General features: G+C 49.6%; 3 protein-coding genes across 9 annotated transcripts in view; 1 reads left to right on the top strand and 2 right to left on the bottom strand.

Annotated features, from left to right (window-relative positions):
• Positions 1–4369: 4369 nt before the first annotated feature.
• On the bottom strand, positions 4370–11697 carry FOXRED1 (FAD dependent oxidoreductase domain containing 1). 2 transcript variants are annotated; one of them, XM_003992558.5, is made up of 11 exons: positions 11541–11697; positions 9391–9611; positions 8581–8691; positions 8191–8309; positions 6950–7044; positions 6569–6670; positions 6138–6214; positions 5792–5952; positions 5552–5681; positions 5226–5330; positions 4370–5002 (listed from the first exon to the last, which is right to left on the bottom strand). In XM_003992558.5, the coding sequence occupies exons 1-11, from the start codon at positions 11623–11625 to the stop codon at positions 4748–4750; spliced, it is 1461 nt and encodes a 486-aa protein (XP_003992607.1). In that variant the 5' UTR covers positions 11626–11697; the 3' UTR covers positions 4370–4747. The 2 variants fall into 2 exon arrangements, with proteins under 2 accessions (XP_003992607.1, XP_044894446.1); XM_045038511.1 differs by lacking the exon at positions 11541–11697 and adding an exon at positions 9904–11393.
• A 206-nt stretch (positions 11698–11903) lies between these two features.
• On the top strand, positions 11904–17880 carry SRPRA (SRP receptor subunit alpha). The gene is made up of 14 exons (XM_003992555.6): positions 11904–12145; positions 12775–12858; positions 13129–13292; positions 13473–13636; positions 13879–14038; positions 14173–14326; positions 14551–14642; positions 14748–14866; positions 15000–15086; positions 15370–15542; positions 15629–15842; positions 16260–16423; positions 16511–16609; positions 16776–17880. Exons 1-14 carry the CDS (start codon positions 12029–12031, stop codon positions 16902–16904), a joined length of 1920 nt encoding a protein of 639 aa, XP_003992604.1. The 5' UTR covers positions 11904–12028; the 3' UTR covers positions 16905–17880.
• A 257-nt stretch (positions 17881–18137) lies between these two features.
• FAM118B (family with sequence similarity 118 member B) overlaps positions 18138–25667 on the bottom strand; it is a 48846-nt gene continuing 41316 nt past the window's right edge. For 2 of the 6 annotated variants that reach the window (XR_006586089.1, XR_006586091.1), the window contains exons 6-9: positions 25134–25419; positions 21076–21188; positions 18930–18989; positions 18138–18667 (exon numbers count right to left, since the gene is read on the bottom strand). Coding sequence is in view for 2 of the 6 variants with exons in the window: in XM_045038513.1 (XP_044894448.1) it covers positions 18654–18667; positions 18930–18989; positions 25134–25419 (360 nt within the window). In the remaining 4 variants the exon portion in view is untranslated. The remainder of the gene's footprint in view (positions 18668–18929; positions 18990–21075; positions 21189–25133; positions 25420–25667) is intronic. The other 4 variants (XR_006586090.1, XR_006586092.1, XM_011286499.4 and 1 more) reach the window with 4 other exon arrangements.

Raw genomic sequence — 25667 nt, 5'->3', positions numbered from 1 at the left:
GTGGTAGAGACCCTCTCTCTACAGTTAAAGATGGAAACAACCTGACCGAGCCGGGCTGTTCAACACAAACTAAAGGGCGCGGGGGTGGGGGTGGGGGTGGGGGTGGGGGTGGGGGGAGGTTCCCTGAACGAGCTCCTTTGCGACGGAGAAGGTGACAACTTTCTCGGAGAGCCTGCTCACCCAGTTTCCGTATTCGGGGTGCTGGAAGCAGCCAGGAAAAGGGGGCAGGAGAGAGGAAAGCGGCGTCCCGGCCAAGGGACAGGGCCGGTCCCGGCGCAGGGGCCCCCGCAGTCCCCGGGGACCCTCCTCCGCCCCGCCCACCACCCGCGGTGACCCCCACCCGGTGCCGCCCCGTCCCCCCGCGAGCGCTCACCAGCGCGTGGGTGGCGGCGACCCCGCCGCGGTGCTGGCGGAGAGGCTGGCTCCGTCTCCCGCGCGGTGCCGGCCGCCCCCGGCGAGGGGAAGTGCGGCGCGCAGGCCCCTGGCCGCCGGCCGCCCGCCCGGTTCCCCCGGCTCCGCCGGAAGCGGCGAGGCGGCCCGGCCCGCGGCCCCTCCTCCTCCCCGGCCCGCGCCCTGACTCTGCGAGGAGCTCCCGCCGCCGCGTCACCCGGCCCGGGAGCCGCGTCTCCCTGCTGCCCGCCGGCGGGGCCCTGGGAGCTCCGGAGTCCGCAACCTGGCGGAAACCCGGAGAAGAGGCTGTCCTCCCGCGTCCCTCGGAAACCCGCCGCGACACTGTCCCGCGTCGGGGAGAAGGAAAAGAAACCCGTGTTCCACGCATTTCGTCCTCTTGACACCCTGCAAGGCAAGATCCCATACCTTTTTTTCCTTTTCTACAGTTAAGAAAAGCGGAGCTTGAACTTGTCCAGAGGCCGCACGGTAGGTTGGGAACGTGGCTCTCGGATGCCGAAGGGGGCCGCCCGGGACACCGAAGCCGGGGCGGGAAGCCGATGCCGGCCCCTGCGCTGCGCCCCACTGCGATTCCCGAAAGGGCGCGAGGAGCGCTGCTCTGCAGGGTGACAGAGCTGCCGCACAAATGTGGTGAGCAAGACGTTGGCCGAGTCCGGGGTTAAACAGGGTGCAGGATTTCTTTACCTGCCCGTTTGCACCGTGATGAACCCGGTTTGGGTGGGGGAGGGAACACAACATGTAGCATTTCCCAAACTTGTTTCACCGTAGGAGAAATATCGGGGTCTTCCTGAGCAGGGGTCCATGGCACGCCAGTTTGGGAAACACTCCTACAACCGTGCGCACGAAATGCTTGGAGGATGCCGGTAGTTTAACAGGGCCGGTGGAAGATTCACCATCTCCCTTTCAGTCTGATTTCCTCCTTTTCTCACCAGCCAGCAGAGAGAATTAGTGGCTAATCCCGGCAGGCAGTGTAGTATAAGGCTGGGCAGGAGGGCTCTGGAGTAAGATTGCTGGAGTTCGCATCCAGAGCTCATCACTTACTAGCCCTCCGACCTTGGAAGTGTGCAGCCTGCGGAGGCTCACTTTACTCATCATCGAATTTTAGGATCTGGTTCCTGGTGCTGTGGGGAGGAGTCCATGAGATAAAGTAGGTAGGAGGTACAGGAAGGGCTTCTGGGTTTCTTTTACTCTTTATGAAACTCACCTCAGCTTTCCTTGCTGGGTGCTTGATTTCTGCTGTTCCCTCCACCCGCGGGGTCCCCCCTTTCCGTGCTACGATCCTCAAACGCCCCTCTTGTGGCAAGCCTCAATTCTGCAACTTACAAAGGATATCCTTTCTTAACCCTGCCCCTCTGGCCTCTTTCCCTACAATCCCTGTGTTGTTCCCTACAAACCTTGTGTTGTCTGGAGTTGGGCTGATGAGGGTTAGCCCTGCCATTTGACTGAAAAGTCTCGGAGGCCCGGGATCCCCTTCGGGCTTGGGTGCAGAGCAGTTACTCCAGGAGACATGGACAGCTCGGTGTTGGGACACAGGTGAAGAAGGCTAGGGCCCCAACTCTCGTACAGTTTGATAGATGCAATGAATGCTCTCCTACAAGTTTGAATAAAGCCCTGTGGATCTCTCTCCCACTCTCTGCCCCTCCTCTGCTCACACACTCTCTCTCCCTCTCAAAATAAACTTTAAAAAGACTTGTGGGGGCGCCTGGGTGGCTCAGGTGGCTAAGCCTCCGACTTCGACTCAGGTCATGATCTCACAGTTTGTGAGTTCGAGCCCCACGTTGGGCTCTGTGCTGACAGCTCAGAGCCTGGAGCCTGCCTCAGAATCTGTCTCCTCCTCTCTCTGCCCCTCCCCTGCTCATGCTCTGTGTCTCTCAATAATAAATAAACGTTTAAAAAAATTAAAAAAAAAAACCGACCTGTGGAAGTATGGAGGATTCATCAATGTGTTCTTAATAAATAAGTACAGTATTTGTCATCTTGATGTCGCTTCGGGGTGAGGAGCCAGATGAAGCCCATTTTCCTTCTGACCCATAGATGGGGGTATTTGTACCGAAGTTAGGGGGAGTGAATATCAGGCACCTGACAAGGCCTGCTTACAGGGTTAACACAGATGTTGGGTTTGGCCTGAGTTGTCACTGCCTTGTGCCCCTGGCCAAGTTCCTTCCTGTCTTTCAGCACTGGTGGCTCTTCCTCTTTTGCTCACCTGATCAGTCCTGGCTGTCCCCCCCCCCCCCCCCAGGGGCTCCTCCTGTTACCTCACTGGCATCTCCCCTGGCCTCCCTCCCTTACACAACCGATAATCAGTCACGTTCATCTCTTGTGTTTCCTTCTTCTCCCCAAAGGCCGCTTTTCAGGGGGAATGAACACTTTCCTAGATATTTCTGCTCCCACCCGCTTCTCCCTTCTGGACAGCTGTCACCTCAAACCCCACCTTCTTCCCAGAACCGCTCTCCCTCAGGTCCCCACTGACCTACTTGGTACCGATCCAGCCAGTGCACGTGCATGGGTAGCATCGCCCATTCCTTCTAGGTTCCCATGATACCTCATGCTCCTGGCTTTTTTCCTGCCTCTCTGGCCACCTCTTCAGCTTCCTCTCCTTTGGCTCATCCCTTAAACGTCAGTGTCCAGTGTCCCCCTTGGTTCCCTACTCTTCTCCCCTCGTGGGGGTGATGCCCTTCTCTTCCATGGTGTTCGCAGCCTGGATCATCCTGAGTGCCATGACAATAAACTCAACTCCTCATTAGACGTCTCTACCAGGCACCTTTGACTCGACAGGTCTCAAACTGCTTCATTTTGTCCCCCACACGGCTCCTCCCTGGCGTCCCTCACCTCTACGGAAGCAAGATATACATCTAGTTGTCCAAGCCAGATGCCTGAGTGTCATGCTTGACCCCGTTTCTTGTTACTACCGTCACCTCTTTGGATACACAAGCTTCTTGCCGTGACAGCGTGGGCACTATTGTTTCTGCCACATGGACTGCAGCGAAGCCTCCCATCTGGCCTCCTGCTTTGACGCCACAATCTGTTCTCCACAAGGCAGTCAGAGTGATTTTTCTGAAAGGAAAATCTGCGGCGCCCGAGTGGCTCAGTTGGTGAAACTGCTGACTCACGATTTCAGCTCTGGACATGATCTCACGGTTCCTGAGCTGTCAGTGCAGAGCCTGCTTGGGATTCTCTCTCTCTGTCTCTCCCTCTCCGCCCCTCTGCCCCTTCCCTACTCATGTGCATACTTTCTCCCTCTCAAAATAAAAAAATAAACTCAAAAAAAAAGGAAAATCTGAGCATGTCACTTCCCTACGGAAAGCCCGTGCAATACAGCCTGAGCTCCACACCTGGCTCTTCAGCCCCTGGCCCTGCCCTACTCCTTACTACCCCTCTTCACTCCATGATCTAGCCAGGACATCACTTATCCTCCCTCGAATCCTGCGAAGTCCTGGTCCTGGGCATTTGTATACAATCTTCCCCACAGCCTGCGGTCCCCACCCCACCCCCGGTCCCTGCTGTGCCTTCACTGTGTTCAACCACTCATCCTATAGGTTCAGCTCAGAGGTCGGCTTCCCCGGGGGAGCTCTGCGGAGACACAGCTGAGATGAGGTGTCCGTGACCTGCGCTTCTTCCTGGCACTGCAGGGACGGCACTAGGTCTGCTCTGGGCTGCGGGGCGGGCACAGATAAGAACGCTCCAGTGAGCATGCAGAGGATGCCCCGCCTGGTGGTAGATCTCTGATATGTAGCCCTGGGCCTGGCCGAGAGTTGGAGCTGAAAAAATGCTGAATAAAGGAATGAACCATCCCTTCCCTCTGCAGCAACTCAGGAAGGGAAGGCACTAGTTTGCCAATAAGCTGCCTACACCTAGGACGGGAGAATGCTGCCGGGAGGGGAAGGCCGTGCGGCCTGGGACCAAAGGCTACCGGTGCTTCAGAAGCAACTGCCATGAGGTCAAAGGAGAAGGGGCAGAAGACTGAGTGGAAAGAGTAATAACATTTATTGATTGATGAGTAGGTAAACGGTCACTAAATCCGCACCAGCTGCCCCGGAAGGCTCCCTGCCCGGGCTCCGGGGTAGCCTGCCAAGAGGGGCATAGGTGATCTTGCTGGCTCAGTACCAGGAAGAAGGCAGTCTTGGGCCACGTGCTCAGGTATTCTGTCCGGCTGCACTGCCTTGGCAGGTGGCCTCAGCCCGGGCCGTCAGTCCTGGGGTCTCCCCCTCCAACACTCTCTGTTGGCCTGGGCCTCACAGCCTGTAGTCGGCCTGCCCGCCCAGCCCTGTGGGGACAGGAGAGTGTAGGGAGGCCACGGGGGACGGACAGGGCGGCGGGGCCCAGCGAAGAGCTTACAGGCTCAGATGATGTTGTGCTCCTGGACCTTCTCTCCCGAGTAAAAGCGGCTGAAGAGGAAGGAGCTCAGGTTGATGGTCTGGAAGTGGCCCTCCAGCACCATCTCCGCCACAGCTCGCCCCACGGCAGGGGCCTGCTGGAGCCCGTGGCCGCTGAAGCCCGTGGCAAAATACATGTTGATGACCAGTGGGTGAGGACCCACCACGCCATTCTGGTCAAAGGTGTTGTAGTCGTAATAGCCGGCCCAAGCGCTCCGAACCTGCGGGTGTACGAGACACAGGCGTGCCTGGGAAGGTGCCGACACGTGCCACCCTCACTCCTGCTCTGGGGACAGACGCGGCACCCTCTCCCAGCCCCCGAGGGGTCAGTGGGATGGGTCCCTAGACCAAGAGTCCTTAGCAGTTGTGAGGCAGAGGGCGAGTGGCAGTGGACAAGCTTTCCAAGCCGACCCGGGTGCTCCAGGCTCATGGGTCTCCTGTTACCTTCAGAGTTTCAAAAGCCGGTACCCTCTGGGCCAAAGGGGGCCACACCCTGTCCTGGAAGAAATCATGGTCCACCTCCAGGTTCCCTGGATCCGGTTCCTCCTCCTACGGTGAGAGGTGGGGACATGGCTTATGTTGCCTGGGACACAAGGGCTGACCCAGACCTCACTGAGCCCCTCAGTAGGAGGGGACGGGGAGAAAAGATCCCAGTTCAAACCCAGAGGAGGCTCAAGGTCAGTGAGAGCGCTGGGCCATCCAAAGAGCCTGACTCTTCGATGACAGTGGCCTATGTCCCCTGCCCAGCACCCCAGCCCCGCTTAGCTTACCTCAGTGGGGCTACAGCCACCCAGGTAGTTATGGCCTAATCCTTCTCGGCGGAAATAGGTTCCACTGGGGTCTATAACGAACGGGGTCTCCAGGCCTGGTCCCTGGGGGCAGTGCCACAAGTACACGTACCTGCCACAACCAGCAGGTTAGGAAATCGCCTTCCCAGCACATTTACCGAACTCTTACATTGCTTCTTTCCCTCTCTCACCGACCTCCTCAGCTGCCCTGAGGGAAGTTACCTTTTTCTCAGCTCCACAGGTAGCTTGGTGCCCTGGAGGGTGCCAGGTGGCCCCTTCCCAATGCCAGCCAGCTCTGCAACCTGGCCAGACCAGGCCCCTGCTGCGTTGATCACTATGGCACATTCCACGGGCTGGTACTCCAGGCTTTGGTCTATCTTCACCTGAAGGCACCAGAAGGGGAGGGGAAGGAGGGCCTGGCCCACATACCGGGCCCTGTGAGAGGTACATTTCTTCCCGAGCCTTAGTTTACCCAGACTGGAAGTGGGTAGAGAAAGACCAAAATGACAGCCGTTACCTTTTCCACCCTTGCACTTTGGTAAGGAAGATGCACAGGCTGGCAACTTACATGAACTTCGTGGATCCTTTTCACATTCACTTCTTCCCCACTTGCAGTCTTCATGAGGTTAGACGAAGACACGAAACCTGCAGGAAAAAGAAAAGAAGCGCCTGAGGCCTGAAGAAGACGAGGCTGGGATTCCGTGGACTTCATTAGGAAAGCAACCTGGAAGACCGGAGCTTTCCCGCAAACAGATATGGGGTAACCAAGATGACCTTGACTGCATGCAAAATGGGAGCAAGCTGAAACCTTCACGTGCAACACGTGTCCTGAGAAAGCCTACTTAGGAGCTGGAGTCAGGATGCTCAGGACAAGGCCGCCGGGAGAACCCCATTCCCCACCAACCCTTGCTTAGCCCGTGAGTGAAGATAAGACCCCATCTAGGCCTGTGCCCCAGCTGGCAGAGGGAAGGAGCAGTGGGCACGGGGCCTCAGACTCACGTGTCACCTCTCCGCGGCAGAAGAGGACCCCCATGGACTGGACCTTTCGCCGAAGCCCCTGGAGCAGACACCAGGGGTCAAACCAACCTTCGTGTTCCATCCCTGTGATAAGAAAGAGGACTCAGGAGGTGGGATTAGGACCCTCCTCTCCTGTTGGATTTCCTGTGCCCCCAACTCCTCTTTAGGGAAGCCAGGGAAGGTTCACGTTGACCAAGTGTACCAGAGTCAAATCCTGTGGAAGGACAGAGAGCTAGCAGGGGCCGAGGGAGGCTCTGCTGGCCCGGGGGGAAGCACTGCTTCTAGAGGCGGGTTACAGGGTGCTGAGACTTCCAACGTTGAGGCGCCCCTCAACCCCTGATCCCCTCTGCAAGCACGTTTTACCATAAGATGCCAAAGCCACGCCCTCTGTGTTTATCCAGGGAAATTTGTTCCGAAGCTGCTCAGGAGACATCAGGCAAACTTTGGCTCCTTCCTGCCTGAGAGAAATGCGCGACTGTGTGCCTGTGTGTCAGAGGCGAGGACTGTGCAGAGGAGGCAAAGTATGGACCCCGACTCCACAAGTGGGGATTCCGATTCATTCACGTAACTTCTCTGCCCCAAACCCCCAAGTTTTCCTCCCTGTTGAACGTGTAAAGGCCAAGCGTCCTAGTCATGGCTCTTCAGCTGACCCCTCTTTCCTTTCCTACCCCCTGGTATCCCTTTGACCACACTAAACTCCCTGACATCCCCTAACTATCCTGTATCCTTTCACAACAGGGCAGACCACTGTGTCCCTTCCGCTTGTCTCCTTCCCTTCTGCCTGGAATGACCTTCCTGTCTACCTTCTAGTACAGTCCTGCTCACTACCACAATTATCTCCTATGGGACACTGTCCTCGAAAGGCAGCAACGCAGACCCTAAAACAACACACTCGCAAGCCCGACTGCCTGGTTCAGATCCCAGTGCCACCACTTGCTAGCTACCTTGTGCCTCGGTTTACCCACAGGGGATGTCTTGGTGACTAAATGAATAACTACTGCATCTGGGACATTACCCGATGTCCCTAGTAAGACCCGCAAGACTGTTATAGACACATGCTCCTGACCGATCACGAGACGCACTTAGGAGAGGGCTTGCCCCAACCAGCCTGCTGCATTTTTGTACCTGAGTCACACTGATTCATTTCTATTTTTGCCTATATCTTGTCCCTGGCTGCTTCTGTTTCAACTACAAAGCTGAATGATGGCAGCAGAGTCCATATGGCCCCCGAAGCCTAAAATGTGTACTATCTGGCCCTTGCAGGAAAAGTCTGCAGATTCCTGGGCCCTTCCCTAGAGGCTCTGGCTTATTAGGTCTGGGATTTCCCGGGTGGTTTTTGTGATCTGGCCGATTTAGGAACCACCGCAGCAGTGTGTTGTCTGTATCCATGTTCGAGCACTTAGCACAGGGTACTGGAGGTCTGCATGTGTCTGTGCTTCCTGACAGACTCCTGTCAGAGCTCCTACACAGCAGGGACCTATCTCATCAACCCCCCTCCCCATCCCTGCCCCACAGGGTTTCTCAGTTCCTAACTTGGTGTCGGAGCTTGCTACATGCACACAGCTGAGCAGCAGATGGGTGGTCGTGCCAGGCACCCCACCCACCTCTGCACCTTCACGTTGTTCTCCATGATGGCAGCACCCTTTTCTGAAGCCAGCAAGAGATAACCTGATGGGTTGAACTGAATGTCCAGGGGAGGGTCATCAGCTACAGCCAGGTACTCCTGTGTGTGCGCAAAGAAGAAAAAAAGTTCTTTAGAGAAGCTGACTTAAAGGAGGGAGGGAGGGAGAGCTTTCCTGGCCTCCTCACCAACAGCTCCCAGGGCTCAGAGAAGCCCCCCTCTGGGTACCACCACTGGGGAGAAAACTGGTGGTTCCAACTCCTAGTGGCCCAAACTGCTTCCGCTCCCTGATCCCCCCGGCCAACTGGGCTGCTCCTCTCTCTGGGCTAAAGGAGTGCTCACCACCCCAGTCCCCAAATCTCTTTGCACATACATTGATGTTCCGTAGAAAGTCAATTGAAAAGAGGGAGAGCTGGACGTTCTCAGGCACCGAGAACTGCTGACGAATCCCGCCCACGGAAAGCACAGTGGAGGCCCGGGAATACTGTGGAAAGACAAAAGTAACTGAGGGAGACCAGTACCCTGTCACCTGGGAGCAGAATACTGGAACGGAAGCCCCTGGGGTAATGGGGGGTCCTACTTGCACGTTTATAATCTAAGAGGAGTTGAGGTAGATAAACCTGTATGCAAGTCAACCAGCACCCAAAGAGGACAACAATTATTAAAATCCTTCTTAGCAGATGTGCAGAGCAGAGAGAGCCAGTCATCTAAAAGGGCTGGGCACTGTGGCACAAAACGGTAATGGCCTTGAAGTCCAAGGGCAGGAGATTAACACTTCATCTACTAATTGGAAAATAGAGGAATATGACCAAACTAGTAAGATTCGTGGCTAACTCTCAATGGCTAATCGGAACTAAAGTGCAAAAACTCAGAAGTAAAGGAACCTGGAAGGGGGAGGGGATAGCTGTTTGTATTGATTCCAGCTGGAATGCAGGCTCTCAGACGGACCTGTGGGCGCCCAAAAGATCTGACATTGTGAAATGTGCTTTTACAAGCAACTCTATGGCCAAAGTCTCTAATTTGAAGGAAGAACCCGGGACTGTTTCTCAACAAGAGTCAAAGTACAGTCCCTGCCCTTTAGACCTCCAAAGATCGAAGTCTTTCCTCCCTTCCCCTCCCCTTGCCCCTTAATAAAATAGGAGTCCGTGCCCCAGTCATGACACTGCTCTACCCCACACCTCACCGTGTGGTCCCGTTCCACCACCAGCACTCGAATGGCACCTCTTGGCTTCTCCAACTTCTTCAGCCAATAGGCCACGGACAGGCCAAGCACCCCACCCCCCACAATCACCACATCCGAGCTCTCAGGGGGCAGGTAGCTGGTGTCGTACAGTGGATTCCAGTCCCCGCCGGGAAGGATTGACTGGATCTTCTTCTTGATCTCGGACATCTTTCCATCTCGGTCTGTGGGACGCAGTTATGGTCAGAAGGCCATACATTTTCTTTACAGGTGGTAGGGGGTTAGAGGATGGGCACAGGAGAAGGTTGGCTAAACGGAAACGGACACTGAGCTGGCTGTTCCCACAGTCATCCCCTCTCATAAGGTCAGCCTGCACCCAGCAGTATTCCACAGCTTCGCCATGTGGTCTGTGTGCCATCAGGCTCTCTTCCCGCCTCACGCATCATGCCCAGCACTGCAAGATTCAACTTCTCAAAAAGAACACTCTATACTCTCTCCCTGGGCCAGGTGACTTACGCGTGCTCATCTCCTGTGCAGACTGCTCTTTCCCTTGAATCACAGGCTCATATATTCAACTGCATTTCCCTCTCCTCTAGGAGAGGAGGGTTCCAGGCTCCTGGACCAATAGGTCCTGGCACACTCCAAGCGGCAGTGTCCTCTGAAGCATGATACCTCTGAGTGGCACCTTATCCTGGATATCCGTCACCACCGACAAAGCTACATTCATGTCCTATCTATTGTCAAGTCCTGATGTCTTTGCCTCCTAAAGATCTCTCCAATCTGTCCCCGTTTCCTCCCCATCTCCGCCACCACCACCTTAGCCTGAACTACCATGACCTCTCACCTGGACTAACGCAAAAGCCTTACTGTTTCCACTAATCCTCCTCTTACCACCTGACTCTTTTGCATCACAGCTAGAATATTTTCTAAGCACTAATTCAATCACATACTCTCCTGCTTAAAACCTTCCAGTGGTTTTCCATTACTCTAAGAATAAAAGTCCAAAATCTTCAACATGGATGAGGCACAGCACACTCTGGCTCTGGTTTACCTTTTTCTCTCCCCACTCCCCCACTCCGCCCCCTTCGACACCTCGATGGTGGCAGGAAATCTACACAGGTGTTCTCTCGACTTTGAAACCATGTCCGCTTCTTTGCCTGGTTAACTCTTTGCTTCTTTTCGCTTTCAGCTCAGTTCTCATTTTTCTCAGGGAAGTCTTTCCTGACTCCGTGGACTGTCAGAATCTCCTGTCAAACGGTCTCATTACCTCATGCAACACATCTGCAATTTTGAGTTTAAGTGTCATTGCTTCATATGGTACTATGCCTACCTTCTTCACCAATGAGTCTTCAGCCTAGCACAGAACCTGGTACGCCATCAGTGCCTTGAATCAATGAATCCTTTCATCTTTCACACCTAACACACAAATCTCCAAGTCGTCTCACCGACTCCAATACAAAATTCAAACTCTTCTCGGCAATGTTGGAATCTTTCTTTGATCTAGGCTTACCTCACCCATCCACACTACGTTTCCTATCTCTGCTCTCTACCTACGTGGCTTTTGTTAGATTCTTGCACAAAACCAATACTTCTAATTTTCACTGGGTTCTCCGCAACCTGGAACACACACCTTCCCTGAGCCAGTAAACGATATCCATCAAGGCTGATCTCAGTTCCCATCTGCTCACTGTACTTCTCCAGTTACACTAGCTTCGGGGACTAGCAGTGCAGGGCATTTGTCCAAATTGGATTCTATCCAGTCTTGAACTGGTCTATTTAAGTCTTCACTCTCCGGCTGCACTCCAGGCCGCACACTGAACCTTCTTTCTCTTCCCTCCTTAACAGCCACACGCTAAGTGCAGCATCCTGCACGCGAGCAGGACTTTAAGGCACAGCTAGCTCTGCAACCAATCAACCTGGCTCTCTGTTATGCTGGTAGTAAGCTGAGGCATAGAACGATCTGCAATTTGTCACCTGAGAGGGGCTTCCTGGGAAGCCCAGCCTTTACAAGCTCCGGCAGGAAAGCTTACCCCCTCCTCCCAGCCGACCCACTGTCTTTACATCGTGGGCCGGGTCCTGAGTCCGGAAGGTCACAGAGCTGGAGCTTGGGGCCATCCAAGAACCACGATACCCTCCGCGGCCCTCAACTTTACCCAGAATAGAGCCTCCTCTGTGTGTGCCTAGACCCCGGCCCAAGGGGCCCCGGCACAAGCCCAAAAGCAACGTCCTGCGAAGCATGACCACTCAGAGCCCAGGCCCTCTGGGAGACCCCCCCCCCACCCCACCTCCCGACGCCAGCCCCACTCTGCCGTCACTTCTCCGCGCCGCAGGCCGTTCAGACGAGCGCGCCCATTGGCCAGCGGGTCCTGAGGGCCACGCCCCTCCGCGCTGTAGGCCGTCCTCTCTGAGAGCCCCGCCCAGGTCCGCCCCCACCCGCCATTGGCGAGCCTGGCGCCTGCGTCAGTGTTGCGCGCCCTCGGGCGGAGGCGGAGAAAGAACACAGCAGCTCGGAGCGGAAGTGCGGCTGAGCCGGTTTCCGGGACCGCTGGTGTGACGTGTCCCGAGCTTGGCGCAGCAGGAAGCGGCGGCGATCGCGGCCTGAGTTCCCGGCGCCGGCCCCGGCTCCTTTCCCGCTGCCGCCATGCTCGACTTCTTCACCATTTTCTCCAAAGGCGGGCTTGTGCTCTGGTGCTTCCAGGGCGTGAGCGACTCGTGCACCGGGCCCGTTAATGCGTTGATTCGTTCTGTGCTGCTGCAGGTATAGCCCCCTCGGGATCAGAACTACGGGCTCGGCCCCCTGAACTGGTCCATAGCCCCTTCAACTGATCCCACGCCCCCCTCCCACCTTCTCCGCCTATCCCAAACTGGCCACTCACTCATTGCCAGTATTCCGCTTCTCTTTCCCGCTCCCCTGGGACCTCTAGCAACTTTGCGACACCCCTTCCCCCTCCGTCTCTGGGACTCTAGCCGAATCCCGGCGTCTCTTGAGATTTCCCATAGTTCCCTCCATTGACCCCCTAGCAGCTTAATTTTCTGTTGTGTCGAAGGCTGGGTGCTGGGCGAGATAATGGAAAAACGCTTTTAAAAAGCTGTAAATAGCGTACAGCTCCTAGTAAATCTGATTGTGTGATTCTCTCTTCTGGCTCCCACGTGTCTTTCTTTCCCTCTAACCTCTTTTCCCCTTAACCGTCCCCCTCCCCCCAACTTGGCACCTCCTTTTCTCCCTGATGGGATGCTGCTAGAGAGCAGTGCCCCCAGCATCCTCTTGTCCTGGGGACGACAGGTTTGACTTTGAGGGAAGTGTCTGGTTCTTTCCCATAGGTAATCCTTGAGGGGCTCAAGTATGGGTTTTCTGGGTAGTCTGAACTCTTTTTTTTTTTCTTCCAGGAAAGGGGAGGTAACAACTCCTTCACCCATGAGGCACTCACACTCAAGTACAAATTGGACAACCAGTTTGAGCTGGTGTTTGTGGTAAGTGGGGCTATTTTAGAAGGATAATGATTACACTTTTCTTTAATCCTGATTAAGAGAACCCTCATTAATTGAGCCCAGTGTATACGGTGAAGTAACTGAGAAGACAGACAGTGGAGGGGGAAAGGGAAGACGCTCCTGAGCCCAGGCAGAGACCTTGGCTGCCCCTCAGGTCGGGGAAACGTGCCAGGCCGCTGAGCCAGTCTCTGGAGGCCTGGAGTGAGTTGGCTTGTAAGCAGATCTGTTGGCTCTGTTTCTCTCCCTGAACAGGTTGGTTTTCAGAAGATCCTCACGCTGACGTATGTAGACAAACTGATAGATGATGTGCACCGGCTGTTTCGGGACAAGTACCGTACAGAGATCCAACAGCAAAGTGCTCTAAGTCTATTGAATGGCACTTTTGATTTCCAAAATGACTTCCTGCGGCTTCTTCGGTGAGAGGCCTCCCCTCTGCACAATTGATTTCCATGACCTGATAATCTCCCTTCCTTCCTGAGGGCGGTTCCAGGGGAGTAAATTGTTTGTCAGAACACACGGAATTTGCTGTCCAGTTGTAACTGGCCTCTTGGTGTGAGGGTCCTTTCTCTGGACTTTGATCATTCTCTTCTTTCTAGTGAAGCAGAGGAGAGCAGTAAGATCCGTGCTCCCACAACCATGAAGAAATTTGAAGATTCTGAAAAGGCCAAGAAACCTGTGAGGTCCATGATTGAGACACGGGGTGAAAAACCCAAAGAAAAAGCAAAGAACAGCAAAAAAAACAAGGGGGCCAAGAAGGAGAGTGAGTTTGAGCTCCCTGGGCATAGCAGGGCATGAAAAGTTAATGTGATAGTATGGACTGAAATTGTTTCATCTTTCCCTTGGTCGTTGCTTACCTCCCTTGCTCAGATGCCCGTCACCTAATCATCCCGTCCTTGTGATCCCCAAGGTGTTTGCCCCTAGTTTCCTCTTAAGGATTTGGAAGACTTTATTTCCCATTGTAGGAATTTGGTTGTTTTTCTCCAGTGAGTTTTCTCCTAACAGGTTCTGATGGCCCTTTGGTTACCAGCAAAGCTGTCCCTGCTGAAAAGTCCGGTCTCCTGGTGGGGCCTGAGAATGGGGTAGAACTTTCCAAAGAAGAGCTGATACGTAGGAAGCGAGAGGAATTCATTCAGAAGCATGGGAGAGGTATGGAGAAGTCCAGGTGAGCATTCTAACTTTCACCACAAATGTTGTTATCTAGCCACAGTGGGGGCAAGGGAGCGCTTATCCCTGGTTCTTGAGTGGATGTTTCCTTTCCTACTGCACCGTAACCTTTTGTGCTATAACCCTTTACAGCAAGTCCATGAAATCAGATGCTCCAAAGGAGAAGGGCAAAAAAGCACCCCGGGTGTGGGCTCTGGGTGGCTGTGCAAACAAGGAAGTCTTGGATTATAGCACCCCCACCACCAATGGAGCTCCTGAGGTTGCCCCACCTGAGGATATCAACTTGGTAAGAGGCAATAGGGGCCAATGAGAGTTACCATTAGTAAGCAATTGGGGAGGAGGTAGAGACTAGGAGGGTAGTACCTTTGGTTGCTTTGAATGAAGGGGTGGGTTACATTTGGAGTTTTCCAAATCAGAGATGGAATGAGGACAGGGTAAATCCTGGGCTTCTTCCCCTTCAGCTCTCGAGAGTTCCTGATCCCCTCTTACTCCTTTCCCTGTACCCTCCAGATTCGAGGTACTGGGCCTGGGGGGCAGCTTCAGGATCTGGACTGCAGCAGCTCAGAGGATGAGGGGGCCACTCAAAACTCCACCAAACCTAGGTAGGGGAACTTCAGGTGGTGAGTGGGAGGTGTGGCTCCAGAACAGATGAAACTTCATTCCTGCCTGCTGGCTTTATACATATCCATCATTTCCTGTGCCTGCAGTGCTACCAAGGGAACTCTGGGTGGCATGTTTGGGATGCTGAAGGGCCTTGTGGGGTCCAAGAGCTTGAGTCGTGCAGACATGGAATCTGTGCTGGACAAAATGCGTGATCATCTCATTGGTAAGTTCTGAGAACAGGTGGACTCGTGTGTATGGGACAGAGATGGTGGAGAGTAGAACCACCTAGAACTCTCAGCTGTACTATGGGTTGTTTACTGTGGAGGTGGCACTCACACCTGTTCCTGTCTCTCCAGCTAAGAATGTGGCAGCAGACATTGCAGTCCAGCTCTGTGAATCTGTGGCCAACAAGTTGGAAGGGAAGGTGATGGGGACATTCAGCAGTAAGTATCTCCCTAAACCAGAAGTGCTCAAGGGATTACACTTACTAGGAGGTGAAGAGCATTGTTCTCCATTCTTGCTAGATGTATGGCTTCTGGCAAACTCTTTCACCTCTAAACGTCTATTACAGAACTTAGACTTTAAGAGTTATCACAACTAAATGAGTTTAAGTGCTTGGAACACGATCACTTATGGTGTGGATTCCTGGGACAAGGTCCCAGCTCCCTTAGGTGTTGGGTGTTCGAGCACGTTCCTTGGGTTTCATGGATCCACCTCCCTTTTTAGCGGTGACTTCCACAGTAAAGCAAGCCCTACAGGAGTCCCTGGTACAGATTCTGCAGCCACAGCGTCGTGTTGACATGCTGCGGGATATCATGGATGCCCAGCGTCATCAGCGCCCTTACGTTGTCACCTTCTGCGGTGTTAATGGAGTGGGGAAGTCTACTAATCTTGCCAAGGTCAGTAGAGCTCCCCATTTTCTTCACTCTCCATGTCTTAGCAATTCTCATTCTAGATGACTGGTTTCTTTGCTTTTTTTCCACAGATTTCTTTCTGGCTGTTAGAGAATGGCTTCAGTGTCCTCATTGCGGCCTGTGACACATTTCGTGCCGGGGCCGTGGAGCAGCTGCGTACACACACCCGGCGTTTGAGTGCCCTACACCCCCCAGAGAATCACGGTGGCCGCACTATGGTGCAGTTGTTTGAAAAGGGCTACGGCAAGGACGCTGCTGGAATCGCCATGGAAGCGATTGCCTTTGGTATGGCGCAGAGAAAGCGTGGGGGAGCTTGTGTGGGCCCTGTTCCTCCTTGGGTTTCCTTGGGATTGGCAGAAGGTCAGGGTTACCCTCCTACCAACTTACTGCTCTGTAACAAGTCAGGATTGGGAACTTGCAGTGCTCTGCCTTGGGTAACAGGAGTACTAGCTGCAGGCAAAATACATTCCCACCAAAGAAACCTGTTTGCTCTCCTCTATCCTGTTGCCATCTTTTCCTGAATGTTCTTGATTGCCAAGCACAGAATAGTTTTTTTGCTCATATAACCTTACAGCCAGATCCAGAGCCCAAGAAAGTAAACACATAGGCTTTTAATACAGCCAGGTTATGACTTCTTGAGAGAAAGCTGGGAATGAACAGGATATTCCAGATGTTTTGAGTTGACCACTTTTTTCTCTTTAGCACGTAACCAAGGCTTTGATGTGGTGCTGGTGGACACAGCTGGCCGCATGCAAGACAATGCCCCTCTGATGACTGCCCTGGCTAAGCTCATTACTGTCAACACACCCGACTTGGTGCTGTTTGTGGGGGAGGCCTTAGTAGGCAATGAGGCCGTGGACCAGCTGGTGAGGGCTAGGGCCTAGTTCTTTTCCCAGCCTTATCTTTGGACAGTTGAGTGCTTCTTACAGTTATATCATGTTTCTCCCTTACAGGTCAAATTTAACAGAGCCTTGGCTGACCATTCTATGGCTCAAACACCTCGGCTCATTGATGGCATCGTCCTTACCAAATTTGATACCATTGATGACAAGGTAAATACGGATGATACAGAATAGAGTGAGATGGGGGCAGGAAGGGCAGCCTTTACAAGGGAGCTGATGCTATAAGGGTATGTTGTTGGCTCCAAAGATTCCTGTTACTGAGGGGGTAAAAAGCAGCGGCCTTGAGTTGATTGGGTATCTCCTTTCTCCACTTCAGGTGGGAGCTGCTATTTCTATGACCTACATCACAAGCAAACCCATCGTCTTTGTGGGCACTGGCCAGACCTACTGTGACCTACGCAGTCTCAACGCTAAGGCTGTGGTGGCTGCCCTCATGAAGGCTTAATGTGGCTCTTGCCTAAAACCAAATCACTGCTTCCCCCCAAAGCGCCCCCTGCATCAAGAATGTGCTTTAGAGTATGTGAGCGACTTCTCTTCAGTGTAGTACAGAGGCAGGGTGAGGGGAGCTCCAGGGGCTGCAGCTCCCCTGCCCCACTCCCTGGCAGCCCAGCCTCCACCTGCAAGGAGGGCCTAATCATGTTACAGTCACTGCCCATCACCCCCTTCCCTGACAGCCCCCCACCCCCACCCCCCAGGCATTCCCTTCACTCTGCCTACACACTCACCCTCACTGTAGCTCTGGCCAGCGGTCGGCAGAGACAACATCAGAGCTTTGCTAATTTGTATGGTCACAGGGATGTCTGAGCACAAGCAGTCTGAAGTCCCAGCTCGAATAGGTTAAGAGACTTCCAGAGCCAACTGTGGGTTCTCCCTTGGATACATAGCTTTCAGGTCCCTGGGGACCAAGATGATACCCACCACACTGTGGCAGAGTATGGCCTGTTCTTAATTGCTGCTAATTCTGATGATGACCCCATCCCCATTGTTTCCTTAAAGCATCAGCAGAGGCCAGAGTGAGTTGTTATAAATGAACGAAAGGAGTTCCTGCTTCTCAAAATTAAAGGGAGCTGAGCTGTAGTGCTGCACTGGGCTTCTCAGCCTTCCAACTCTTACCCGCTCCCAAACTCCAAATGTAAGCTTTGCATGTTCCCTTTCCTGGGAGAAAACCAACTGTCAGAAGGGTAGACGAGTTGCCCCTCTCCCCCACCCCACTCTCCACTTGAGCGGATCCTGCCTTTTCCTCTTCTTTCTCTCTACAGTGCCTGGTAGACAAGTGCTACATTGAAGAATACAAACCTCTTGTTAAGACTTGTCCTGTAGCTTGGTATTACAGATGTGCTATTAGTGCAATAAGGTGAAGGCTGTCTGCCCAGAGAAATACATAATTTATATAAGAAAATAAATTTCATAAATAAATTGCCTTTTATGTCTCGGAATTCTTTTACATAGGATTTAAAGCTAAGATCTCACATCACGCTAACTATGGTTCTGGGCCTTGTGGTACGAAGGGAAACAAAACAAGAATTGGTAACGAATGGTTGTCCAGAGAACAAGATCACCCACCTCAATGTGAAAGGAGAGCACTTGTAAATTAAGGGACAAAAACTAGGCTCCTCTAATGCCTCTGCAGGTTTGTTTTCTAAAGGGACTCTAAAAGTAGAGCCAGGGCCCTGGGAAGTAAATGAACAAGCTTTTAATACAGCTCAGTTATGTAAAATACTGTACACTGTAAAAGGTCTAGAAAACTAGAGCTTCGAGTCATGTTTTAAAAAAGCCATTGAGCTTAATTGAAAAACCAAGTATAGAGTACAAAACTGCAACAAGGGCCATGGCGGTCCCACGGCATCCAGATCCCAAGTCCTTCATGCAGGGCTGTAGCCACGGTCAGTGGAGGTGTTGCACTGATCTGCTGTGTGGACACAGGCATGTGCACCCAGGGGTGGGGGAGCTGCATTGGGTCCCACTGTCACTTGGGGATTCTTGAACTGGAATAGGACGCAGAAGATCAAGAACCAGTGGGCATGAAGGATTGAGCTGGAACACCCCCTACCCCCAACTCTCCCCCCCAACCTTCAACCGCTGGGTTTTGGTACTTCCACGGAGCTGTGTTGGGTTCTTGTAAGTTTACTTGTTAAATACTCTCCACAGTCAGGCCTGACGGTTTGGTCTAATGGTGATGATCTCTCTAGCCCTCTCATGTTCTACAGTCTGTGGAAAGAAAGAAAAGAGAATAAAATGAAGTCTCACAAAACTGATGTGTACATCTAAAGCTGCAGATAAATATTTAAGTCCAGCTTAACCCGTCAGAAGACAAGACATCACAGATACTAGGAATCTTGTGATAGACTCAATAGGAAAATACAGACTCCTTAACAGGTAGGAGAGATAAGTCATTCTCCAAGGTCTTAACCAAACCCCAGGAAAACATTTTCGCCAAGAAAACTGACAAACAGACCAGGAAATAGTATACCTCTTATTTCACTGTGTGCTGTGGACGAGCCATTGAGCTGACCTTCTCTCACCATCCCTGCTAAACAGAATGCACATGAGAATCAGCATTAGACTGCGAAGCCAAAACTTTAAAAAAAATTTTTTTTTTTTATTTTAGAGAGCATGTGAATGGGAGACGGGGCAAAGGGAGGGAGAGAATCCCAAGCAGGCTCCATGCTGTGTGGAGCCCAATGCGGGGCTCAATTCCATGACCCTGGGATCATGACCTGAGCCTAAATCAAGAGATGCTCAAGCAACTGAGCCACCCAGAACCCCAACTCTTAATAGTAGAAAGAAAACCAAGCAACTAATGGGGAATAAAACCATATGGTCTAACAAGAATGGCATTATTTAGTAATGACCATATCACAGAGGAAGATAAAGGAGGTGGAGAGAATGAACTGGATTAGTCTTCAGACTATATCAAATAACAGAAGCAGTAAGTCTGCACTAACGCTGTCTGTAAAGAAAACATTAAATGGGCAAAGTGTGTATGTTGTCCCTAACTCCTCAAAAAGGCCAAGTTTAGGTAAAAATCCAGGGATGGAAATGGGGAGCAGCATGCAAGTGAGCAAACTCAACCAAGTAGAAGAGTGAAAAGGAGCAGACGCTCTGACAACACAAAATGAGTTAAATCTGAGCTGTCCAGTAAGGTGCTGTTGGCCACACGTGGCTATACACTTTTATGTTAGAAATTCTGTTCCTTAGTCACACTAACCACATTTCAAATGCTCAACAGTCACATGTGGCATGTGGTTACAATACTGGACAGGGAAGATAACAATATTTCTATCACTGCAGAAAATTCTATTGGACAGCCCTGAGATAGATAATAGCGCAGGAAAAAAGTTTGAACACATGGAAGAAAACCCTAGTCAGAATTATGACCATTTAGAGTATAAATAAATAAAAGCACTCATACATACAAATTAGTATTGATATTCCCCCATCTTAAAAAGAACTTTAGAGGATGCCTGGGTGCTCAGTTGAGCGTCCAACTCTTGATATCAGCTCAGGTCATGATCCCAGGGTCATGGGTTCGAGCCCCATGTCGGGCTCCATGCTGAGCGTGGAGCCTGCTTAAGAGTCTCTCCACGCCCCCCCCAAACCCCTCTCCCCTACTTATGTTAAAAAAAAAAAATTTAGCAACAGTTATTGACCACTAAAATTCTCATTCCCTTTGACTAGTAATTGTACTGAGAACCCATCCTAAGGAAATTACTGGCAAAAGGAAAACTTGCAAAGATGAACATATAATTCACCACAACAGTACTTACAATAGAAAAAAAACTAGAAAAAAGTAGAAGATGGCTAACACAGGGGAAAAATTAGGTAAACTAACATCCACACTGGAGTATATCAGAGTCATTAAAAATAGTGGTTATGAAAACTAGCCATGTGGGAAAATGTATGAGATGTACAACTGAATAAAAAATGTACCAAGACTATGTATACTTCGTTTACAGCTATGAAAAAATCCACAGGGAAAATTGTTAATTGAAATATACCAAAATAACTGCTTGTATTACAATAATGAATTATAAAAGAATTATTTTTTCCTTCCCCATTACTTGATTTTTCTGAAATAAATGTACTAGGTCCTACAGAATCATTTGAATTCAAGTAACTTTCACTATGCAAAATCAAGTACACAGCACAATGCCAGGAACATAGCAAATTTCAGTGTTAACAGCAAAAGACCTCTTATTAGGATGTATCTACAAAAACGCAAATCATAACCAAGCATGGAAGATAAGCTTGACTGGTCTCAAAATGAAATAATGTTTTTAACCTAAAACTACTCTGCTCGATTTCCAATCACAAACTCAAGCTGACCACTCAAATAAAGCCCCCTGGGTCATACTGAGAATCCTTCATTTTTGAAAGTTCAGAATGCCCAACCGAGTGATAACTTTGGGGAAAGCCCCTTTGGGAGGAAGCCCATGTAGCTAACAGGATTTGTGCCACTCTACAACACTTCTAATGATGTTTGTCAAGAAAAGATTTTGTTTAACAGGAACAGCTGAACAGGGGGATTTTGTTATTGCTTTTAATTTTAGCATCATCCCTGGGTAGAAGGTCTCAAAATGCAGATCAAGAGAAATATGCAGAGCTTGGGTAGGTACCTCTTGTTTGATGACAATACAATATGCTCAGTGGAAAAGCCTACTGAAAAGTCCTAAGTGTGGGCCAACAACAGAAGAATCTGAAGCATGGCAGGACAGCAGAAAATGCATCCCTAAAGAAAGAATAGCAAATTGTTTTCACAAGAGACAAACCCAAAGGTTTGTCTTTTGAAAGGATTTTCTAAAAACCATAAAAAATCCTACAAAAGAACACAGGCAGTAACCTCTTTGACATTGGTTGTAGCAATTTTTTTTCTACATATGTCTCCTGACGCAAGGGAAACAAAAGCAAAAATAAAATATTGGGACTACATCAAAATAAAAAGCTTCTGCACAGCAAAAGAAACAATCCGCAAAACTAAAAGGCAACCTACTAAATGCAGGAGAAGATATCTGCAAATAACCTATCTGATAAAGGGTTAGTATCCAAAATATATAAAGAACTTATAAAACTCAACACACCCCAACCCCTCCCCCCCCCCCCCCCCCCCCCGCCAATAATCCAATTAAAAAACCGGCAGTAGGGGTGCCTGGGTGGCTCAGTCAGGTGAGCATCCGACTTCAGCTCAGGTCATGATCTCACAGTCCGCGAGTTCGAGCCCTGCATCGGGCTCTGTGCTGACAGCTCAGAGCCTGGAACTTGCTTCCAATTCTGTGTCTCCCTCTCTCTCTGCCCCTCCGCCACTCGCGCTCTGTCTTTCTCTCTCAAAAACTAAATAAACAAACAAACAAATTAAAACAAAAAACAGGCAGAAGACATGAACAGACATTTCTCCAAAGAAGACCTATAGATGGCCAACAGATATATGAAAAGATGTTCGCCATCACTTACCATCAGGGAAAAACAAATCAAAACTACAGTGAGATATCACCTCACACCTGTCATATTGGCTAAAATCAACAACATAAGAAACAACTGGTGTTGGGGAGAATGTAGAGAAAAAGAACCCTTGTGCACTGTGGTAGGAATGCAAACTGGTACACACACTGTGGAAAACAGTATAGAGGGTCCTCAAAAAGTTAAAAATAGAACTACCCTATGACCCAGCAATCACACTATTGGATATTTACCCAAAGAATATAAAAACACTAATTCCAAGGGATACATGCACCCCTGTTTATAGCAGGAGTATTTACAATAGCCAGGAAATGGAAACAGCCTAAGTGTCTATCACTTGATGAATGGATAAAGATGTGAGGGTGTGTGAGGGTGTGTGTGTGTGTGTGTGTGTGTGTGTGTGTGTGTGTGTGTGTGTACTGGAATAGTACTCAGCCATAAAAAAGAATGAAATCTTGCCATTAGCAATGACATGCATGAAGCTGGAGAGTATAATGCTAAGCAAAATAAGTCAGAGAAAGGACAAATACCATAGGATCTCACCTGTGTAATTTAAGAAACAAAAAATGAACAAAGGAGGAAAAAAAGAGAGAGACAAATCACAAAACAGATTCTTAACTACAGAGAGCCAACTTAGAGTTACCAGAGGAAAGGTGGGTGAGGGAATGGGTAAACAGATGATGGGGATTAAGGAATGCATGTGTGGCGGTGAGCACCAGGTGATGTATGAAAGTGATGAATTGCTATATTGTACATGTGAAACTAATATAACTGGAATTAAAATAAAAACATTAAAAAAAAGGTTTTCTGGGGGCACCTGGGTGACTCAGTCTGTTAAGCATCCGACTCTTGGTTTCAGCTCAGGTCATGATCACACAGTTTGTGGGTTCAAGCCCCACATTGGGCTCTGTGCTGACAGTGTGGAGCCTGCTTGGGATTCTCCCCCCCCCACCATCTCTCTGACCTTTCCCCGCTCTCTTTCAAAATAAGTAAACTTAAAAAAAAAAAAAAAAAAAGAGGGGGGACAGTTCTAAAGTCTTTGGGAAAAAGGGTTGATATCGTTTTTGGTGTTCAGTTATGGTGATGCCTTTTACAAATCTGGTTCCATCAAAGCATAGCCATTGATATCTAAGAGCTTGTGGAATTTCTCATTATAGGAGAACTCCACTTGAAACAATGTGATTCAGAAAAGAAATCAGGGAATATCAGATTTAGGAAAATTTCTCTCTATATTAAATTACCTGTACTTTCTTAGGTCCCCTAAGATGCATTCAGATTGACAATGAAAATATATATTAACATACACTTTTCAGAATATATACTACATACAACAGCAAAGTGGGTTGTTTGTGGGATTTTTATTTTAGAGAGAGAGAGTGTACATGAGTGGGGGAGAGGGGCAGAAGGAGAGAATCTTCAGCAGGCTCCAGGCTCAGCAAGGAGCCCAAAGCAGAGCTTGATCCCATAACCCCGAGATCATGACCTGAGCTGAAATGAAGAGTCAGACACTTGACTGAGACTGAGCCACCCAGGCGCCCCACAACAGCAAAGTTTTAAAAAGCATTCTCCAATTTAGCTGATACCAAAAAATTCTGCATTTTGTAGGGTACTGGGAGCTTGTCTGGAGCCATTAATAAACCAAACCTTTTATCCCCATTTAGCTTTGTCAGAACCTGGAGGCAGGGGTTCCTGGATTCTCTGTCCCTCTCTCTCTGCCCCGCTCCCGCACCTATGGGCATGCGTGCTCACTCGCTCTCTCTCCCTCTAAAAATAAATAAACTTAAAAAAAAAAAAAAAAGCTGGAGGTAAAATAACGAGTGGTACCACTAACCTCTATATTTAATACCACCATAACAGTTTCCAAATATTTTAGGTGTTTTTTCTATTTGTAAAGATAATACATAATCACTGTTGGAAATGCTAACAGAAAAACACTAAAAAAGAAACACCTTAAATCCTACCCCAAAAAGAAACCACAGTTAATTTAATAAACATCATTCTGGATATTTCTCAATACAGACACAAACAAAAATAGAATACATCTACAATTCTGTATGAATAGGACGGACCATGGCATTCTACAACCTGCTGTTCTTTATGCACAGTATTAGGTGTCTGATGTCTTTTTGGGCAACAAAATTTTCCCTCTTATGGCTTGTGTTTCATCAATTAAAAAATGCTGATGTATTTGCAAATTCCATATTAACTGGAATATTTTAGGTTGCTTCCTTTTTTTTTTTTTGGCCATTATATTCAAAACTGATTACATTCCCGCACCTGTTATCTCTATGCAATTACGTAGTATAACTGTGCAATTGTCTAATTATCTCCTTAGGAGAAGTATATAAGATAAATTGCATCAAGTGGGATTTCTAGGTCAAAAGTTTTTAAATTTTGAGCAATATTCCAAAACTTCCCCTTCAGAAAAGCTGTACTAATTTTACCTTCCCACCAACATGATGTGAATACATTTCTTTCCTCATAGCTGTAGCCAAAACTGAGTTATCTATCATTCTTTTTGATTTCGAAATCTAAATTTTATTATTTTACTTTATTAAAAAACTTTTTTTTAATGTTTACTTGTGAGAGAGACAGAGGCAGAGCACGAATGGGGGAGGGGCAGAGAGAGAAGGACAGACAGAATCCCAAACAGGCTCCAGGCTCTGGGCTTACGATGCGAGGCTCGAACCCATAAACCATGAGATCATGTCACCTGAGGAAAGCAGACGCTTAATGGACTGAGCCACCCAGGTACCCCTATTTTTTTTTTAAAGTTTATTTGAGAGAGACAGAGACAGCATGAGTTGGGGGAGGGACAGAGAGAAGGTAAGAATCCTAAGTAGGCTTTGCACTGCCAGCACAGCACAGAGCCAGAATGTGGGGCCTGAACTCATGAGACCATGAGGTCACGACCTGAGAGCCAAAACCAAGAGTCGGATGCTTAACTGACTGAGCCATCTAGGTGCCCTGCAATCTAAATTTTAATTGCATTTCACTGACAATTAGGCTTTTTTTATTCTTCCCACTTCTATATTAAACTGCTTGACTATGTCTTGGTCCACTTTCCTAATATCCAAATGGCAGCTTAGTCTAACGCAAAGACTAACCATGATCTCCCTTCATAATATGGTTGGGATTATAGTCCTTGTGTTGGTAATGGTTTTACTCATCACAAATACATAAAAGGAGCTGTTATTCTCAGTGTCAAAATACATCTTACCTGATCTACCCCTCGTGGAGATCTCACATGTCAGTCGCCTGAAATATTCTGGGAGATCAGCATATTCATTTCCATAGGAGATGACCTTAATTCCTTTGTCCAGCATGTTTTCTCGAAGCTTCTTGAACTCATCCACATCTCCTCTCCGAACCAGCATGAAATGTTCTAAGTCAGATTTATGCTTCACAGCCTCCAGAAAAAGGGCTTGGAAAGTGGTATCATCCACAGTCCAGCCACAGCCCAGGAAAAGAAATGACTTGTTCTCATACAGTTTCTGAATCTCTCTCTTGCAGGAAAAGAAACGACATATTAAATGACACTGTGAAGACACACGCAAGGCATGTCAAAAACAAAAAAGTCAACAGGCTCACAACTACTACATTTAGCAGCCTGTGATGATCACTCAATGAAAATTTAAGAAGGTATATTCATTCCACAAAGGAGTCTGATCCTGTATATTCCTGTAAGTTGATGACTAGTCCAAAATTTTATCTTTACCTAGCATTCTACTACTCTCTATTCAGGCTTTCACTG

Source organism: Felis catus, chromosome D1 (genome assembly GCF_018350175.1).
Source record: "Felis catus isolate Fca126 chromosome D1, F.catus_Fca126_mat1.0, whole genome shotgun sequence".
NCBI classification, from domain to species: Eukaryota; Metazoa; Chordata; class Mammalia; order Carnivora; family Felidae; genus Felis; species Felis catus.
This window is presented reverse-complemented; position numbering and strand designations above follow the sequence as displayed.

Bases quoted from the DNA above. Each gene is read 5' to 3' on its own strand.
- FOXRED1 (XM_003992558.5), bottom strand. From the start codon at position 11,625: ATGCTTCGCAGGACGTTGCTTTTGGGCTTGTGCCGGGGCCCCTTGGGC. The intron at 9,612-11,540 runs GTAAAGTTGAGG...TGCGTCCCACAG, and splicing joins CAGAGGAGGCTCTATTCTGG to ACCGAGATGGAAAGATGTCC. The intron at 6,215-6,568 runs GTGAGTCTGAGG...TTTTTCCTGCAG, and splicing joins CTGCCGCGGAGAGGTGACAC to GTTTCGTGTCTTCGTCTAAC.
- SRPRA (XM_003992555.6), top strand. From the start codon at position 12,029: ATGCTCGACTTCTTCACCATTTTCTCCAAAGGCGGGCTTGTGCTCTGG. The intron at 14,643-14,747 runs GTAGGGGAACTT...CTGTGCCTGCAG, and splicing joins CAAAACTCCACCAAACCTAG to TGCTACCAAGGGAACTCTGG. The intron at 14,867-14,999 runs GTAAGTTCTGAG...CTGTCTCTCCAG, and splicing joins AATGCGTGATCATCTCATTG to CTAAGAATGTGGCAGCAGAC.